The 19,679-nt window shown below is 48.0% G+C and overlaps 1 protein-coding gene across 2 annotated transcripts; it reads left to right on the forward strand.

The window, feature by feature from the left end:
• The first annotated feature begins 294 nt into the window (after window positions 1–294).
• On the forward strand, window positions 295–11,540 carry CTSE (cathepsin E). 2 transcript variants are annotated; one of them, XM_035009516.1, is made up of 9 exons: window positions 295–362; window positions 1,011–1,167; window positions 1,748–1,865; window positions 2,809–2,927; window positions 4,654–4,853; window positions 6,841–6,963; window positions 8,154–8,295; window positions 8,376–8,474; window positions 11,357–11,521. In XM_035009516.1, exons 1-9 carry the CDS (start codon window positions 295–297, stop codon window positions 11,519–11,521), a joined length of 1,191 nt encoding a protein of 396 aa, XP_034865407.1. The 2 variants fall into 2 exon arrangements, with proteins under 2 accessions (XP_034865407.1, XP_034865408.1); XM_035009517.1 differs by lacking the exon at window positions 8,154–8,295 and having other exon boundaries at window positions 11,357–11,540.
• Window positions 11,541–19,679: the final 8,139 nt, after the last annotated feature.

Consider the following 19,679-nt stretch of genomic DNA (forward strand, 5'->3'; position numbering starts at 1 on the left):
ATGCACAGACCCCCAAGTCCCACCCCAGATCCACGAAGCCCCCACCCCTGCCCCTGCTGGAGGGAAAGGGGGGCTAAGGGAAGGAAGTGAAATGCCCTGTTAACACACGCTGTGTTTGTTCTGGGCCTGGCTATTGACGCAAGAGGCCTTATCATTGGGTCCTCAGACTAGGCTGGGCAGGGCAGATCTGAGAGTTAGGGAGATTTGCGCCCACTGGCCTGTGGGAAAGCAGAAAGGAGAGGCGGCAAGGAAGGCCACGGCAGAGCGAGGAAGAAGCTGCTGGTTGGGCTCACGATGAAAACACTCATTCTTTTGCTGCTGGTGCTCCTGGACTTGGGGCTGGCTCAACATCGGCTCCACAGGTGAGGCCACGTCCCCAGCACTGCGTCCGGTGGGGGCAGCTGCCTGCCCTCAGGCTTAGCGCTGCCCTGGGAGAGGAAAGCTGATGGGGAAATGAAGAGGAGAAGAAACTGAGGGCTGGGAAAAGTGGCCATCTTGTGTTGGCTTTGACCCCCAGCCCACCACAAGCCATCCCTCTGCCCCACCTCTGATGGAACTGCCTGCCCAAGTCCCAGGGAGCTTCTCACATTATTAAAGAGCAGGAACCTGCAGCTTTGGTTGGGAGCTCAAAGGACCGAGTACTTGCCCAAGGGACTGACCATGGCTGCCTCCAAGAGTCTTTCTGTCCCTTTAAATCAGCCCCTTATGAGGTTCATGCACAACTGCAGATCGTTTTCCTAGACGACCTCAAAGAGCTCATCTCTGAGAGGGAGGGCCACTTCAAGTCAAAGATTCTGAGATTCTTCAGGAGCAGAGACAAGACCGACAGGCCAGGGGCAGAGAGGGCACTAATTCTCGCCAAACTGTGGCCCATTCTGGCAACTCTGCTGCCTTGCAAATCTTCTCCTGTGTAATCTCCCAGTTTACCTCTGGAAAAATGGGGTGGGGAGAGGGGAGGGTCTGAGAGAGGCAGAACTGCATCTCTGTCTCACACGGGGCTTTGTCCTCAGGGTGCCCCTCAGGAGGCATCAGTCCCTCCGGAAGAAGCTGCGGGCACGGGGCCAGCTCTCTGAGTTCTGGAAATCCCAGAATTTGGATATGATCCAGTTCACTGAGTCCTGCACGATGAACCAGGATGCCAACGAGCCCCTCATCAACTACTTGGATGTGAGGCATTCTGGGGCAGGGGCTGGGGAAGGGGGTGAGGGGAGGATGGCTTGGCCTCTGGGCATGGCCAGTGTCAGGTCAGCAACACTGAAGTAAAGGCCAGTGTGGATTTCTCCTCTAGGATAACCCATAAGGACTGATCCCCTGGGTCCCCATGGATTTGACCGAGCAAGCCCCAGTGTGCCCAAATGTGTAGAGCTCTCTGCAAAAGAAATGGCATCCCAAACAGAAGGGCCCTGCTGTGTGTCCTTGGCCAAATGATTTAACCTTCACCAGCTTCCCTTCCCTGATTGTAGAACAAAAGGATTACTGCCTCTTCTGCCTTGCTCACAAAGGGATTATGAGGAATAACGCAAATGAGAGCTAAAGAAGTAGTAGAGGGTGGGAGACTTGATTTGATTTCCTCCCTTGTAGCCCTTTGTCTGCTAGTTCTACCTTCTGTTGCCACTCCCCAGGCTCTGTAAGCTCCAGTCTGTGCTAGCCAGGGTCTGGTCCCAGAGAACTCTCCCTAGGCCCCCCGGTGAGCACCTTCCCCTTTCCTACCACCCTCACTCGGCTCCCTTCCCTCCCTCCCCTATAGATGGAATACTTCGGCACCATCTCCATCGGCTCTCCACCGCAGAACTTCACCGTCATCTTTGACACTGGCTCTTCCAACCTCTGGGTCCCCTCTGTGTACTGCACCAGCCCAGCCTGCAGTAAGTAGGGCCAGGATCCGCAGCAGGGAATGGCAGCTCCAGAAACTGGCCGTGCACGCCACACCAGCTTCCCCTCTCCACCTCTGAGTCTGCCCTGGGACTACCTACGGTAGAAACAGGGCTGGGCCAGGGAGAAAGCTAAAATTTGATTGGTATCCAAGCTAGCAACTTTCATACTGACCAGAATTAATAGGAGGAAACTCAGCCACCGAAAATACAAACTCAGTACAAATCTTTGAATACTGCATGACTCACTCCCTTTGGAACACCCAAAAGAATGGGGAACGTTCCATTCAAATGTCTGTTTCTGGGCAGGTAGGTGGGTTGGGTTCTAGTGCTGACTATTCACCCGCTTCAAGAGGGCTTGGTGGCCTATCCCAGGATATCAGAGGTGGGGCTGGTGGGGCACGATACGGGGGTGGGTCAGTTTGGCCAGAGGTAACTCAGGTGTCTTTGTTAGCATTAGAAAGGAAAGAGCTAAAGAAAGATGTCTGAGTCTATGCTGGATAAGTTCTAGAGACACGATGTCTCAGAAAACCCCTAGATTAGGTGTCTACAGGTTGGGCAAGGAATTGAGAGTCATTGCCTGGAGCGGCATTTGTTTATCCCTGGGATTCTTTTGAATGCCAGGCTCTGACCCCCCCTAGTTGACAGAGACTTCTGCCGGCGCCTGATACATGATGCTTATCTCCGTGTGCCTCATGAGGTCACTGTGAGCCACCATGGTTGCCCAGGGATGACTAGTTGGTCCCCAGTTAAGCCACCACATGTGGCTAGAGAAGAATGTGGTACCTCACTAAGGTGGGCCATGGCCAAGCTTTCTCGAGGCCCCCTCTCAATCTTGGGAGTTGAAGGAAGAGATCCTGCATCTGTGGGGTCTCAGGGCAGGAAGGAAGGCAGCGAGCTGGTGGCCCAGGCAACAGCGGCATTTTTGCTTTTCCAGAGACACACGCCAGGTTCTACCCTTCCCAGTCCAACACATACAGTGTGCTAGGGAGTCATTTCTCCATTCAGTATGGGACTGGGAGCTTGTCTGGAATCATCGGAGCTGACCAAGTCTATGTGAGTACAATTCCCTCATCTCTTCTCTTTGGGCCAGAAACTTGGGATACAGAATATTGTTCAGAGCCTTTAGGGGAACACTTTCAGATCTGCCTCAGGAAGAGGTGGAAACAAGGAGCTGGCTTCCAGGGAAAGGGGGAAGCCTGGCCAGGCAGGAGTAGCACTCCCTGCCTGAACTAACGGCAGTGGGCCAGTCTGCTCAGGGTGCTGGGTTCTAGAATGGCAGCACGGAGGAATACCACAGAGGAAGAGTGCACAGAGCAGAAAGCCTGGGGGGCAGCCTTTCGAGAATGAGTTAAGGCAAAAAAAAAAAAAAGAGTCACAGGTGCTCTCAGCGCAATAAGGCAAGAAAAAAGAAACTAAGGGCATTAAGATTGTAAAGGAAGAAACTATGTTGTATTATTCACATATGACAAGATTCTATATGTAAAAAATCCAAAAATATCTACAGACCATTGGGATTAATAATTATTTAGCAAAGTTGCTGAATACTAGATAAACAAACTCGTTTGTATTTCTGAATATCAGGAAAAACAAATGGAAAATAGATTTTGTAATGACATTACTTATAATAACATCAGAAACATCAAATACCTACAAATAAATTTAACAAAAAATGTGCAATATCTCCACTCCAAAACCTGGAAAACGTATTGAGTGAAATTAAGGAAGATCTACATAAATAGAAATGACTCAGTATTTCATGACTCGGTATTATGGACAAGTCGAAGTTTTTTCAAATCGATCTATAGATCTTAATGTCACCTCAGTCAAAACAACAGAAATTGATGAGCTCATTCTAAAATGTATATGGTTATGTAATACACCAAGACAATCTAGATAAAGAAAAACACTACGAATATCAAGACCTATTATAAAGCTATAGTAATTGAGACAGTGTGGTATTGCCACAAGATAAGCAAATAGACAAATGGAACAAAATGGAAAACTCAGAAACTACTCTGAATTCTGTTGACCATGAAACTGGCAGTGGAGGAAATGAGAGTGTGTTTATTAAATATGGTGCCAGGTCATTTGGATATCCATAAAGTTAAAAAAAAAAAAATCTGGACTCCGACCTCACACATTATCAAACTTCCAATACATTGTAGATGTTTTACCTCTAGGCATATGTCCAACAGAAGTATGAGTGCATGTTCATCAAAAGTCATGTCCAAGCAGCACTGTTAGCGATAGTCACCACAGGAAACAATCCAAATACCCATCGATGGTAGAATGGATAATGACGGTTATTCATACCACAGGATATTGATGACATTGAACGAAATTTCAACATAGTACACTACATGATGTTGAGTGACAGAAGCCAGATAGGAAAGAATTCATCCTGTATGATTCTGTTTATGTAAAATTCAAGAAAAGGCAAAAGCAGTAGATGTTGGAAGCCAGCAGATAGGTGTTATTGAGGAAAGGTACAACGATTAGCAGGGTGCATGAAGCAGCTTCCGGTTTGGGAGCTTGCTGACCAGGGTGAGTTTGTGAAAACGCACCGAACTGTACGCTTAGGATTTCTGTATTCAACTTCAATTTTTTTTGAAGTCTACATAAAAAAAATTAAGGGTGTGGGAATGTGGTGAAATCACTGTGCTCATTTAATCAAGTTGGGTGGGGGAAGAATTCACTTCAGACCAGAGGGAGAATCTGGGAATCTGAGACTGTACCAAAGCTCTCCCAAGCAGTTTTATTTCGGGCTTTCTCCCATCAGGTGGAAGGACTGGTTGTGGCCGGCCAGCAATTTGGAGAGAGTGTCACGGAGCCGGGCCAGACCTTTGTGAACGCAGAGTTTGATGGAATTCTGGGCCTGGGATACCCCTCCTTGGCTGTGGGAGGGGTGACCCCAGTGTTCGACAACATGATGGCGCAGAACCTGGTGGATATACCCATGTTCTCTGTGTACATGAGCAGGTAGGCCTGGCAAGCCCACCAAGGTGAAGGTCAGTTACAACCACAGGGAGACAACATGGGTGCAGCTCAAAGAGCACTAGACTTAGCAGTCAAACACCTGGCTTGGATCTCTTGCTTGACCTATTACCAGCTGTGTGACCTTGGGCTTACCCTCTCTGGATATTGAGGAAATGGGGTTTGCCTCACTTTGTAAACTATACTGCACTGAACCAATAGGAGGAATCTCTGGGGTTGGATATTCATTTGTGCAGGGAATAAATGTTTATCAAGCTCCTATTGTGTGGCGACCACAGTGCTGGGCACGGGGAGCATAGTGAGACGAGGAAGACAGTCCCTGCCCTCAGGAAGCTTGATTCCTGTGGGAGGAGGCAGGAAAAAATTCCAAAGGAAGCTGACGATAAAATAATGGGATGTTAAGGACATAATAAGATGCAGAATTTACATAAAATAGAATATTATTCAGCCTGAAAAAGGAAGGAGATTCCAACACAGGCTACCAGAGAATGAACCGTGAGGACCTTATTTCAAGTGAAACAAGCCAGTCACAAAAGGACAAATTGTGCATGAGTTCCCTTACACAAAGGTGCCTGGAGTAGTCAGATTCACAGGGACAGAAGGTAGAATGGTGGTTGCCAGGTGTGGGGGGAGGGGAAGGAAGCTGTTGTTTAATGAGTATAGACTTGTGGTTTCACAGGATGAAAAGGTTCTGGAGACTGGCTGCACCACAGCATGAATAGCCTTCACACTACTGAACTGTACATTTAAAAATGGCCAATTTATGCAATTTTTTAAAAAATTGCCTCCTGTAGTTGGAAAAGGTCATGTGGCTCACCGGCCTCTGGCCACTCTTGCCTGGGATCCTGAAAGGGTCATCTCACCTTCATCCCTACATAGGACAGAGATTTCTGACCTTTCTAACTCCTCCCCGGTATATCTGGCCTCAGCTTACCCTGTTTTCACGCAAGCCCATTTCCCTTGTTTTCCACTTCCACGTGGAGAGCCTTGAATTTCCTTTATTAAACTGCATGGCTGTAGTTGGGACCAACTACAGGGCAGAACTGTGAGCAAGATGGCAGGTTGCCCAGACCCCTCTGCTGCCCCCCTGCTCCCTTCCAACCCGGAAAGCCAGAGGGGAAGGTGGGAAAGAGCAAAGGCTTTGCCGTCTGGCTGACATGGACTGATGCCCCGAGGCTCAGTTTCTTCAAATGGGCACAAGGTTGATGTAAGAAATAAATAGGATTAAGCAGGTAAAATTCTTCGCCCAGGGCCCTGCACAAAGGCCGTCAACTAATGGCGGTTCTTCCCCCCACCTCCCTAAGTCTGCTTTCCTAAGATACCCACAATACCCGGTTCCTTTCCGCTTTACCACCAGGCCTCGCAGCGCCCTGAGTTTTGTATTTTTCTGATCGTTTTCCTCCTAAAAATGAATTAGTTTCATGTCCTATTTCCCCAGAATCCTGTTAGGTGCCAGATCACACTCTGAAAAATCAACACCAATGAAAATTAATAAAGTTTCAAGTTCTCATAAGTCATGTTGCATTCCCATTAGCTTCCTCACCTTAACACGATGGAGTGAATCATATGGAAACTCCAGGCACCACCAAAACAATAGTGGGAAAGATACTTGGTGGAAAAGGCTTTTTGGGGATGCATAAGTCGCATGGTATGTGCATACCCCAGTGGTCCTAGCCTTGGTTCTTCATGAGTTCTGCATGACCAGAGTAGCTGTCCCCATCTACCTCCTCCCTAGCCCTTTTATCCAAGAAGCAAGAAGACATTCACAAATCATCAAGCAGAGCTATTTCTATACTTCTATCCTTCTGCCCCAAAAAGCCCAGATTAATCAACTTGCAGTAGTTGGGAGCCCTGGTGTCAAAGCCCAGGCTGATATTTCTGCCTATCTGGTTACTTGGTGTACATGACCAGCTTGTTCCTAGGGTATCCCAGTGGCCCTTCCCTGACAATCTGTCTTTTTCTTTCCCTGCAGTGACCCAGAAGGCGGTGCGGGGAGTGAACTCATTTTCGGCGGCTATGACCACTCCCATTTCTCCGGGAATCTGAACTGGGTCCCTGTCACCAAGCAAGGCTACTGGCAGATTGCCCTGGATGCGTGAGTATTCTCCACAAAGTAGCTATGGTACAGACAAGAACTCAAGACGGGCACAAGGCCAGTTGAATTGAAAAAGAATTTCATTGAATTGACCTGAATCAGTGTGCTGGTCCCTGGGAGAGGAGCCTGAGGGCTCGTCGTGTGAAGCCAGAAGTGTGGAGGTGCTGAGCAAAGGTACAGGAAGGGGCCGCGGTTGCCAGGGCAACAGGCACGAGGTACCACATCTCAGCTTCCCTCCTGGTACGCATGCTGCGCCCTCAAGTCAAGAGACAATAAATAAAAATCCTCTGCCAATTACTTGGGGCTCATTTAATGTCAATTCACACATAGGGCCAGGGGTGGGTGACATGGGGGTACAGGAGTGAACTGGACTCAGGTTTCGCCTCCACGAAGCATGTCCAGAAGATGAGACACATACACACCACTATCATTGTAAGGTGGAGGTGGTCAGTGTTCCACAAGACGTGCCAAAGGAGTGGCCTGGCAGACAGGGCAAGACAGCTTCTACCCGAAGAACTCCTCAAGCAAGGGTTTCATGAAGGAGGTGACATGGACTGGGCCTTGACATCCATACGCGCAGACGTGTGGCGGGGCGGGCATGGAGCAATCAGGGACGTGGGACCAGATGCCTGTCACATATTGAGCACTGTGTCAGATAATGCAGGAATTTAAAGAAATGCAATTCAGGTTTCAGTTCCGCCAAGAATAAGCTTCTGCAAGGTGAGGGCATGTGCTAGTCACTGGGGATGTAACGGCGAAAAGCCTCAGTGCTCACTGTCTACTGAGGTTTTTCAAGCCAGAGGGACTTACCCATTTATGGGTCATGATCTCATTTTAGGGGATCATGACGTGCATTTTTAATGAAATGGAATAAAATAGAAAATATCAGAGTACACTTCATATACTAAGGTTGAGCCCTGTTTCGTGACATTTTTATTTCATGTGTGTGTGTGTGTGTGTGTGTACTGGGTCCAAAAGTAAATGTGTTTTCTGGTATGGATCTCAGTCACAGAAAAACTGAGAAATACTGATGTGTGAGACAGTCAAACTGGAAATCATTTGTATTTGAAAGCCCAGCAGGGGGTGAGAGCTGCTGGGGAGGCTGGGAAACTTCAGGGCTGAGGGGAAGGGGGACAGCGGGGGTGGGGGCGGGGGCAGGGGTTGGCTGATGACATTTTCTTTGTCCTCAGAATCCAGGTGGGAGGCGCGGTGATGTTCTGCTCCGAGGGCTGCCAGGCCATTGTGGACACAGGGACTTCCCTCATCACAGGCCCCTCAGACAAAATCAAGCAGCTGCAGAAGGCCATTGGGGCCGAACCCATGGATGGAGAAGTCAGTGCCGCCTGGGGTAGGGAGGAGGCGGGAGCAGGGGAGCGGGGAGGCCTCTAAATGGGTCCTCTGTGTTGTTTTAGTATGGGGTGGAGTGTGCCAACCTCAACGTCATGCCGGATGTCACCTTCACCATCACTGGCGTCTCCTACACCCTCCAACCAACTGCCTATACCCTGCTGGTAAGAACTGTTTCCTTATTCTTCAAGGCATGGGGCCTTCCCCACGAGCCCACCACTTCCTCTTTTCGGTCGCCTGTACCCAGGCTGCATCTAGCCCGAGCCCCGCTCCCATCTTCTCCTGCACTGAAGGGGCGTTCCCTCTAGAAAGGACAAAGCTGCCTATGGGGGAAAGACCACCAGGCTGGTTCTCTCTCCATTCCCATCCAGCCATGAAGCAGCAGTAAACCTTGGACAAGCCATCTAGTGAAGTTTTCCGACATTGTCATGTAGGACTTTTCAACTGACCAAGTTTAATCCCTCAAACACCCAGTAAGATTGGATATTATTATCCCATTCTGTGGATGAGGATTTTGAGACTTGGAAAGTTAAGAGGCTCAAGATATGAGCTACTTGGGGAGGAGGTACGGAATGAGGTTGTATCTTCTCACGTTCAGATTAACGTTCTCCTCAAACCAGAAAGGGTCTTCTATTGCAGTAGATTCCTAAGTTTGTAGGATGAGGTAGAAAGGGAGTCCCTGGGGGGAAATCTATGATCAATTCACACCACAGTTGGCCCAGATTTTCCATATCACATGCCGTTCTTTGGTGACACTCAACACACTAACTTTACCAGAGAGTCACCCACAGCACCAGGGTGATTGCGTCAGAATGGAGGTGCTGAGGTGTGGAGCACTTTAGGGACTTACCTACCCCTCACACACACCTTGATCTCCATTAACGCTTTCCCCAAGCCACCAAGCATAAACAGACAATGCAAGTGAAAACAAATGTTCTTTTAAAGTTTTTATTTAAATTCCAGTTAGTTAACACAGAGCAATATTAGTTTCAGGTGTGCAATATAGTGATTCGACACTTTCATACAATGCCCGGTGCTCATCACAAGTGCCCTCCTTAATCCCCATCACCTGTTTCACCCATCCGCCCACCCACCTCCCCTCTGGTAACCAGCAGTTTGTTCTCCATAGTTAAGAGTCTGTTTCTTGGTTTGTTTCTCTCTTTTCCCCTTTGCTCATTTGTTTTCTTTCTTAAATTCCACATATGAATGAGATCATATGGTATTTATCTTTCTCTGACTGATTTATTTCGCTTAGCATTATACTCTCTAGCTCCACCCACAACACTGCAAATGGCAAGACTTCATTCTTTTTATGACTAACATTCATATATATATATATCCCACATTTTCTTTATCCATTCATCAGTCTATGGACATGGGCTATTTCCATAATTTGGCTATTGGCTATTGTGGATAATGCTGCTATAAACATCAGGGTGCATGTATCCCTTTGAATTAATATTTTTGTATTCTTTGGATAAATACTTAGAAGTGCAATTGCATAAAATCCTAGAAGGTAACACAGATAGTAGCCTCTTTAACACTGGCCATAGCAACTTCTTTCTAGATATGTCTCCTGAGGCAAGGGAAACAAAAACAAAAATAAACTATTAGGAACTCATCGAATAAAAAGCTTCTGCATGGTGATGGAAACAATCAACAAAACTAAAAGGCAGTCTGCAGAATGGGGGAAAATATTTGCAAATGACATACTCCAGTAAAGGGTTAGTATCCAAAATATATAAAGAACTTACAAAACTCAACACCCAAAAAACAAATAATCCAATTAAAAATGGGCAGAAGGCACAAATAGACATTTTTCCAAAGAAGACATCCAGTTGGCCAACAGACACATGAAAAGATGTTCAACATCACGGATCATCAAGGAAATACAAATCAAAACTATAATGAGATACCACCTCACACATGTCAGAATGGCTAAAATCAACAAGGCAAGAAACAACAGGTATTGGAGAGGATGTGGAGAAAGGGGAACCCTCTTACACTGTTGGTGGGAATGCAATGTGGTGCAGCCACTCTGGAAAATGGTATGGAGGGTCCTCAAATAGGACTACCCTATGGTCCAGCAATTGCACTACTAAGAAAACAAATGTTTCACTTTAAAACACAGCTTCATGTCAAGCCCCCTAAGCTTCCCCAACAAAGGGATTCTGGAGCTGCCACTATGAACACCAAACTGGGGACAAGCTAGACACTTTAACTGTGCCAAGCTCATCAGCCTATATACCCTTTGGCACTCCGGTACCCTCATACTCTCCCACCTGCACCCTATGTGAGTCCCTGCTCACCCCACTTCCTTCCCTATGCCCAGCGTGGTGCCCTTGTCCTTTTCTGCCAGGAGATTTCAATCAGAGCCACCTCAATCTGCCAAGAATGCTGCAACAGAAGTGCATGGTTATCCCCTTCCTCTCAAGAAGGTGCTTTAAGCTCTCTGCAAACTTCCCAGACCCTCATCAGCAACCTCAAATCTCAAATGGTTGTTGGAAAGCCCACACCTGCCTGGTAGACCCCAAGTCTTTGCCAAACTAGAAAGTAAGGTTGGGGGACGTTACACTCTCCTCACAGGACAATGGATGCCTACTTGCCTTACACCTAAAAAAGGATTCTTCCCCAGAACATCAAGAAAACAGCAATGTAATTTCTCTCCCTTAAAAAATTAAGTTGAGCTTCACTAGAAACTAAAGAAACCAGAACTTAAGCCAAGATCTTCTAAAGCCAAACCTTTTGCTCTTCCGATCATGGAACAAGGTTTCACTTTTCCCAGTTATAAAATGGGAGGCAGGGAGCATGTACGACAGATGAACAGTTCTCAAAATTGTAGAACTTAGAAGCCCAGGTCCACATATACAAAACGGTGTGAACACAAGTGGAGGTGTATGAAGCGGAAGGAAGAACCAACCAGCCAACATCATGACCGACCAAGGCCGTTCGGTATAGTCTACATCACTACCACACAGGACAGCCTCCAGGCAGCCCTACTTCCCTTTCTCCCTCTATGTCACTTACACCTTCTTTCCCACCCCAGGACTTTGTGGATGGAATGGAGTTCTGCAGCAGCGGCTTTCAAGGGCTTGACATCCAGCCTCCCGCTGGGCCCCTCTGGATCCTGGGTGATGTCTTCATTAGGCAGTTTTACTCAGTCTTCGATCGTGGGAATAACCGTGTTGGGCTGGCCCCGGCAGTCCCCTAAGTCGCGGCCTTGTGTTTGAGCCTGGCTGCATGATACCCCTTAGAAATCCAGCTGTGCCCGTTCGTTCGGTTGGGGCATTCTTCACAATGGTCAAAAAGTCATTTTCAGGAGGATACAGTTGTTCTAGAGCTGCAACTTGAATTGGGTCCAAATAGAGCATGAGAACACACACACACACACCACTTCCACCGCCATCATGACGGAAAAATTAAGTTGTATGCCCATACTTTTTATTGCTTGTTGCTAACATTTTCTTTCGGAAATCTCCAGACATGTACACAAGGAGAGATTATAGCACAATAAATCCCCATGCAACACCACCCCTCCCACCTTTCATAACTCACCTGCACATGGCCAGGCCTGTTTTATCTGCACCCACGCCCCCTCCGCTACCCAGCCCACCTACCTGCATTATCCCGAAGCAAATTCTTAGCATTGCATCATAAATCATCACATCCAAGATTTATCCATAAATCCTTGTAATATTCTTAAATAGGCAATCAGTGTTCAAATGTTCCCTATTGTCTGGGAAATGTTGGGTCATTTTTACCAGTGACTTGTGTGTATTAGTATGCAAATAAAGTCTTCAAATTGCATTTATTTGAACTGTCTCTATGTCTCTTTCCATGTGTAGAGTTGACCGCATTCTGAATTTTGCAGGTTGAAATCCAGAGGTATCATGCAACTTGGTTCTGAGTCCATCTTTCCTACAAAATGGCAGTTGGCTCTAGGGCCTGGTTTTGTGGCAAGAATATTTCATCCGTAGTGCTGGGTACATCCCATAGTAGCCCATCAGGAGGTAGATCATGCCTGGAGCCTCTTTATTTACAAGGTTAGAACTGACGAGTAGGTTCGGGAGCTGTTAGGCTCATCCATCCATCCATGACCAGTTTCCTTCAGCATTTTACCCAAAGGTTTCTGCAACCACTAATTATCATTGCTTAGATCCATGCTATCATTAGGGCTGCAAAATAGAGATTTTTTTCTAATTCTGTTTTTTCCTCCTGTGTTTGTTAGCCAGAGTTCTTCTATTCAAAAAAACAAACAAACAAAAACAGAAACAAAAAAAAAAAAACGTTCATCAACAATTTGCTTACTATTAGGTATAGTTCATACAGGAAAGGCAAGTTTACTTGGCTTTTTCCCTTTATTTACCAGCTTTCAGAAAAATGAGTGTGATTCAATTTATTGCAGTTTTTTCAATATTCAAAGCACCCCACATTTAGCCAGCAGGTGCCCCTTCAGGTTAGTTTCTGGGAACTTCTGACTTGACCCCAACACAAAAAGATGTTCCAGCCCCATTCCCAAGGAGTCCTGGTTCCTGGCTGTGGGCTCATAATTTTGTTGTAAATGAAAATATTTCAGAATGTCCAAGGAGAGGGAAGGGGGGAAGGGGTTCTGAACGAACCCTTTTCTCCTATGGGGCTCCAGGGCCCATCCTGAGGGAGCTGACATGATGAATCCGGGTCCGAGTTGATCCCCATTCTGGTGGGATCTATTGCCACCAGAAACAACAGGTCTTTCTTTTTTTTTTTTAAAGATTTTATTTATTTATTTGAGACAGAGAGAATGAGATACAGAGAGCATGAGAGGGAGGAGGGTCAGAGGGAGAAGCAGACTCCCCGCCGAGCAGGGAGCCCGATGCGGGACTCGATCCCGGGACTCCAGGATCATGACCCGAGCCAAAGGCAGTCGCTTAACCAACTGAGCCACCCAGGCGCCCAACAACAGGTCTTTCTTTTCCTTCCTTTTGTTCTTGCACTTTGCAAAATGCAAGTATCTTCAGGGTTTTTCTTATTATAAAATATGTGAAAGTCCTCCATGATCCTTACCCTCAAAGATAAGCATTATTATTACTTTGAAGTTGTTTAACACACATTGACTTTTCCTTTGTATATACGAACAGTGATAGCCATAGGTAAGGAATTTTTTTTTCCTACAAAAAAAGGAATCATAGGGGTGCCCGGGTGGTTCAGTAGGTTGAGCGTCTGCCTTTAGCTCAGGTTGTGATCCCAGGATCCTGGCATCGAGTCCTGCACTGGGCTCCCTGCTCAGCGGGGAGTCTGCTTCTCCCTCTCCCTCTGCCCCTCTCCCTACTCATGCTCTCGTTTGCACTCTCTCTCTCTCTCAAATGAATAAATAAAAAAATCTCTTCAAAAAAGAAAAGGGATCATACTACATATACTTGTCTCTAAACCGCTCATGTAACAGATTCCACATCAGCACAGTCAGCTCTTTCCTTGTAACATCTGCATGGTGTCCATTTATTCATCAAATCCTCTTTTAATGAACATTAGATTCATTTTGGTTTAATTCAACCCAATCCCATACATATTTATTTTGTGCCAGGCACTAAGGGAGTTACTCTAAGACCGTCAAGATCGGTAGGACAGATCCCAACTGTCACTTTTGGCACAGAGGTCATGGAAAACACATCAGGCTTGCAGTCAGATAACCCGGATTCACATTTGTGCCCTGCCCCAATCAATTTGGTGACCTTGGCTAGTTAGTTCATGTCTCTGAGATGCCCACCTCCAGAGCTATGGGGAAGAGTCAATGAGTTTACCTGGATGGAAGCACTTAGCTCATAATGTTAGCTCCCCTCCCCCTTTAAGTATAAGGTCAAGGTAGATCCCAGCTTCACACATACACACATGCTTTTCTGGTTTTTCTTGCTTGCTTGCTTGCTTGCTTGCTTTCTTGCTTTCTTTCCTTCTTTCTTTTACTAAATTATTACATCCAGAGTTAATTCAGAACAGCCTGATCCAAATAAACCATCAAAGCAATATAATAGAGCAGTTAACATCACAGGCTCCGGAGTCACACAGGCCTGGGCTTGATTCTTGGTTGGACTTGACCAGTTGTGGGAACTCTGCGCCTGTTTCTTCATCTGTAAAATGGACATGATAACAGTAACTATCTCATAGGTTTATTGTGAGGATCCAATAGCTACAATGCATATGCATAAACACTTAACTGGTTTGTGTGCCCCTGCCCATCACACAGGGACCAGACCCACACTCAGCCTGGACAAATCTCACACAGGGCGGAAGGGCCTAGAGTAAAAAAGCTTTATGATTTCTCCTCTAAAACAAAGCACCCAAAAGCCATGTGGGAACAAACTGGCAGATAGCATCCCTACGGCTTTCCCCTTCAAGGTGATCTCTGCACAGTGGGCTACCCTGATGCATTGCATGTGCATCCAAGTCCCTGTGGGGCCAGGAGCCTGAGTGCTGGAGGCCTGGGTGTTGAGGGTGATGCTTAATCCATGCACGCAGGAAGTGAGAGCAGTTGGGGGGCTGCCCAGAGCCAGTTCTGCTCTAAGCACACTCGTCTCTTGAGGCAGAAGTGACGCTTTCAGTCCGTGTGGACTAAACTATGCTGGCTCTGCACCTACTTAGCCTTATTAGTTGCTGTGAGTTTTCCAAAACTGACCTTTGCTCTTTGTGACCTTCACATCAGTGATGTTAGCCCTGAAACTCAGGTCTTTGTCCCATGTCCCATGTCTCATCCTAGGTCACAAACCTCTCAGTGATGGGCCAAGAGCTGTGGCCAAGCTTCGCTGCACTCTTGGAATTTGTTAAAGGATGTATATTCAATTCCCTGGGGGTGCCATGAGCAAGCACCACAAACTGGGTGGCTTAAAGCTACAGAAATGGACTGTCTCACAGTTCTGGAAGCTAGAAGTCCAAGATCGAGGGGTCAACAGGGACATTATCTCTCTGAAACCCGTAAGGGAGAATCTTGCTTACCTCTTCCAAGCTTCGGGTGATGGCTGGCAGTCCTTCACGTTCCTTGTGTTATAGCAGTGACACTTCAGTCTCTGCCCTGTCGTCCCCTGCGCGTCTGTCTCTGTGTCTCTTCTCTTCTCTGTGTATTGGCTGAGGGCCTCCCTACTCCAGTATGAGCTCATCTCGACTTAACTAATTGCATCTTCCAAGACCCTCTTTCCAAATAAGGTCATTCTGTGGGACTGGGGGTTAAGGCTTCAACATATATGTGGGGGAAACACAATTCAACCAGTAACAGAGGCGTCACTAACCAACCGCTCTTTATTTGATTTTCGGCTAATTAAAGTCCTTTCAGGAGATTTTGGTATTTTGTCTTTCTTCCCTTTCTTCTCTTTGTTTTCCCCCTCACACACACACAAAAATCTGTAAATTAGACAGAGCAAGTTTTGTTACCCTGTTTTCTAAATGAGGAAATTGGAGTGATGAAACAATGAAATGATTTGTCAAAAGTAGAGTGAAAGTAGAATCCACGTCTCCTGGCCCCTCACCCTTGCTTCTAATTTTTTTTTAAGATTTTATTTATTTATTTGCCAGAGAGAGAGCACAGGCAGGGGGAGTGGCAGGCAGAGGGAGAGGCAGACTCCCCACAGAGCAAGGAGCCCGATACGGGACTCGATCCCAGGACCCTGGGATCATAACCTGAGCCGAAGGCAGATGCTTCACCCACTGAGCCACAGGCGTCCTCCCTGCTTCTAATTTACACCCCTTCCCCCAAGCCCAGGTATCTGTCAGTTCAGGATGTCACCAGGGCAAGGATGGCAGGTAGATTTTGGTCAGTCCCCCCAATAATATTTACCTTTTAAAATAAAAACGGATTTGCTGCTGACAAGTCAATGGTTGCTGATCCCAAGAGGCTCTAGACAGCTTCCTTCTGTCTGCTCCTCTATGGAAATAAGACCCTGCTAGGAGGATTCCTGGAAACCTGCTATGTCTGGCCTGGGCATCACCTCCTTTGAGGAGTCATCCCTCTCCCAGTCTATGTGAGCCTGGTGGGCTGGCAGTCCTGTCATCAGCACCCACATTACAGGGGACCACACAGGCTTCAGTCACACCCAGACTCTCTCTCTCTCCTGGGAAGCTGAATGTTGAGTGGGATTCACAGGGAGGACGGGTGTTGGGGGCCTGGCAGGCACACCGAGAGATAGCTCCCGAGTCCCCAGTGCTGAGACTGCCCCGGCAACCCTGCCTCTGTCCTTCCCAAGATCCAGTTGTCCATCTCTTCCTGCTGCTTCTGTTCTCAGCTGAGGAGCTCTGGCCCGTGCAGCCCGCTGTCAGAGGGCGACCAGATGACTGTCCTGCCGTGAGCATCAGAGGTCTCGGGCCTGTGAAGCCTGATCCCTTCTCTAAGTGAAGCTCCAGGTCAGGGCTCAGCCACCTGGCTGGTGAGCTCATCCAGAAGAACTTGTGCCCTGGGGCGCCTGGGTGGCTCAGTTGGTTAAGCAACTGCCTTCGGCTCAGGTCATGATCCTGGAGTCCCTGGATCGAGTCCCGCATCGGGCTCCCTGCTCGGCGGGGAGTCTGCTTCTCCCTCTGGCCTTCCTCCCTCTCATGCTTTCTGTCTCTCATTCTCTCTCTCTCAAATAAATAAATAAAATCTTTAATAAATAAATAAAATTGAAATTGCTTTTAAAAAAAAAAAAAAAGAACTTGTGCCCGTGAGGAGAGTAAGGGGAGAGGAGACATGTGAGACCACAAACCGAGGGTGTGTGAAAGACACGCAAGGCCAGGCCTCAGGACCAGAATGTGCTTCTATTCCTCAGCCTCAACATCTGCCTCTTGCTTTTTCAACACCTGCCAGGTTATGATGTAACACCAACTTCTGTAACAGACAAAGCCCTGAATCGCAGTGTCTCGACACAATAAAAGTTTCTTTCTCACATGAAGCATCCAGGTAAAGAGTCGCACAATTCAGGAACGAGGATCCCTTCTGTCTTGCGGTTCCCACAGCCCCTAGGACCTCAGAGTTATTCTTTGTATCCCATAGACAGGGAGAGTGGCCGATCCTGCAACGCGTATTAACATACCAGATCTGAAGGAGACTAAGGGACCAGCAGGACATTTCCTCTACATCTATCCAACTTGAGCTCCATGAGGGTGGGAACTCTGTCTGGTTCACCATTCTATCCACTGGCTCACCCGTAACCCATGGCCACACCCTGTCTGCTGGGCTGCAAAAAGCCTTGTAGCAATGGCCCGAGGTGTGAGGGGCTTTAATGAACCCTAGTCATCTCTGCCTCCGCAGCCCTTCAGCTGGGATCTTTTTTCCTTCTCTTGCTTCTTAAATGTGCGTTTCCAGTTCCTCCTTAGCCTTCCTCTCTTTCCTCTCTCTCATCCCTTCACCTAGGAGAGAGGCGCCTCCGCATGGGTCTGAGCAATGAAGACAACCCCCACGTCGACCTTTCTGAGCAGACAGTCTGCAAATCTCTGACCTTTTCCAGTGAACTCTTTGATCTTCGTTCTCGCCCTGCGCTGTCTAACCCTGTAACGCCTTCATGTACCCAACATGTATTTATGGAGCCCTATCCTGGTCCAAGTTCCCTAACGGGGAATTCTTTTTTTTTTTAATTCTTGAGTCAGAAGCTTATATTTAACATTTTATTGGGAAGTTCAATGCGAAGGAAGCCGGAGCGGGAAGAGGGAGGTGAGGAAGAGAGAGAAGGGAAATGAAGACAAGAAGGTGACTTTCTAAGCCTACTACAGATTCACAGCAAGCACAGCTGCTGCCCGGTTCCCCCCAGGACATCGCCAGCAAGGCCGTGTGGACGGGGCGCAGCTCAGAGCAGCCCCATGACAAGGTGGCGGGGTGGCAGGTGAGCTCGAACTATCTGCGGGTTCCTGCTCTCTCCTGTCCCCGTTGGTCAGGGTCTTGCCCGCGGGCACCGGGTCCCTGCACTTCGGAGGTATACTCCTGGCCTCTCCGGGAGGCTGCTCGCAGGCTCCTTGACCCATGGTGGTAGCGCGTGTGGGTTTGAGACCAGGAAAACGGCAGGAGCCATCACCAGAATCGCTCTGGCCTGAAGTGAGATGAGGGGCTGGGGCTGGGTGGGCTGATGGGGGTCAGGGCCAAGCACTGAGCCTGCGCCCGGCACTATGCGGTGGTCTGGGGACAGAGGCATGAGCAAGACAGGGAGAGTTCGCCCCGGAAGACCTTCACGGGTGCCATGGAGATGCCCTGCTGACACCTCAACCTCAGTTTCGACAAAACAGAAGCGCCCATATCCCCTTCCGATCTCACTGTTTCCCCTCTCAGCCAGGGCAGCGGCGTCCCCTCGGTTACGCAGCTCAGAGAGCAGAGCCCCAGCTCATCCCTCCACCTGCCCCGCACTCCTTCCTACTCCCCCAGCACATCTTCCGTCGTAATTAAGATTTACTAAGAGCTCGGGGCGCCTGGGTGGCTCAGTCTAATATCCGACTCTCGATTTCAGCTCTCGTCATGATCTCAGAGTCGTGGGATCGAGCCCCACATCAGGCTTTGCGCGGGGTGTGGAGCCTGCTTGGGATTCTCTCTCTTCCTCTCCCTCTGTCCCTCCCCCACTCATGTGCTAGCTCGCTCTCTCTCTCAAAAAAAAAAACAAAAAAAAAACAAAAAAAACAAAATCTATTAAAAAAAAAGATTTACTGAGAGCTAACTGCTAGGAGTGAGCAAAGGAAGGGTGTCTTGGGGCCCACTGAACACTCAGGGCCCAGCTCAGTGCCTGGTGCACAGGAGGGCCCCTGTAACATCTGCCGAATGACCCAACAGTCAGGGATTTTGAATCTTCACAACTGCCACGTTGGTGTTGTCTCAAAACTGCCCCTATAACTTGTTTCCTCATCCCCATATCCCTGGTCATTACCTTTCACCAGGTGTATTTCAAGATCATCCTGATGCTCTGATTCTGGTCTCTCCTCCTTCCAGACGCATTTCTGGAACCCAGCTGGAATCACACCCTTTCCCTTGTTCCCAGCTCCCAGTGGTCTCACGGCACGCGGATGGAATCCAAGCTGACATGAGGGCTCTCTGGGGCTGTGCCTCGGTTTGACCTCCTGTCCTCCTCTCACAACTATTCCACTCCGGATCAAACCAAACCATCCCCATTTTCTCACTCACACGCTTTTGCCCCAAGGAACACGTCTATACTGTTCACGAGAGGAGTAGTTTACCCAAAATCATCCCTTTTACAACAATTGTTAAAATTCTGGCGAAGAGATGTTCGACACGGTGCCAGGAAAAACCAGATTGAAATCGCTGTCTTGCGGGTGGTCAGCCCTGACTCGGAGCCTCCTTTGTGCCCGCTCTCTCCTGCCAAACAGACAGTCGGCACCTCCTTCCCTCCATCCACAGATCGCTTCTTACATTGAACTTGACTCTCTCCTCTGCTTATCAC

This window comes from Mirounga leonina, unplaced genomic scaffold, assembly GCF_011800145.1.
Source record: "Mirounga leonina isolate KUSES-001 unplaced genomic scaffold, KU_Mleo_1.0 Mir_154, whole genome shotgun sequence".
Lineage (NCBI taxonomy): Eukaryota > Metazoa > Chordata > Mammalia > Carnivora > Phocidae > Mirounga > Mirounga leonina.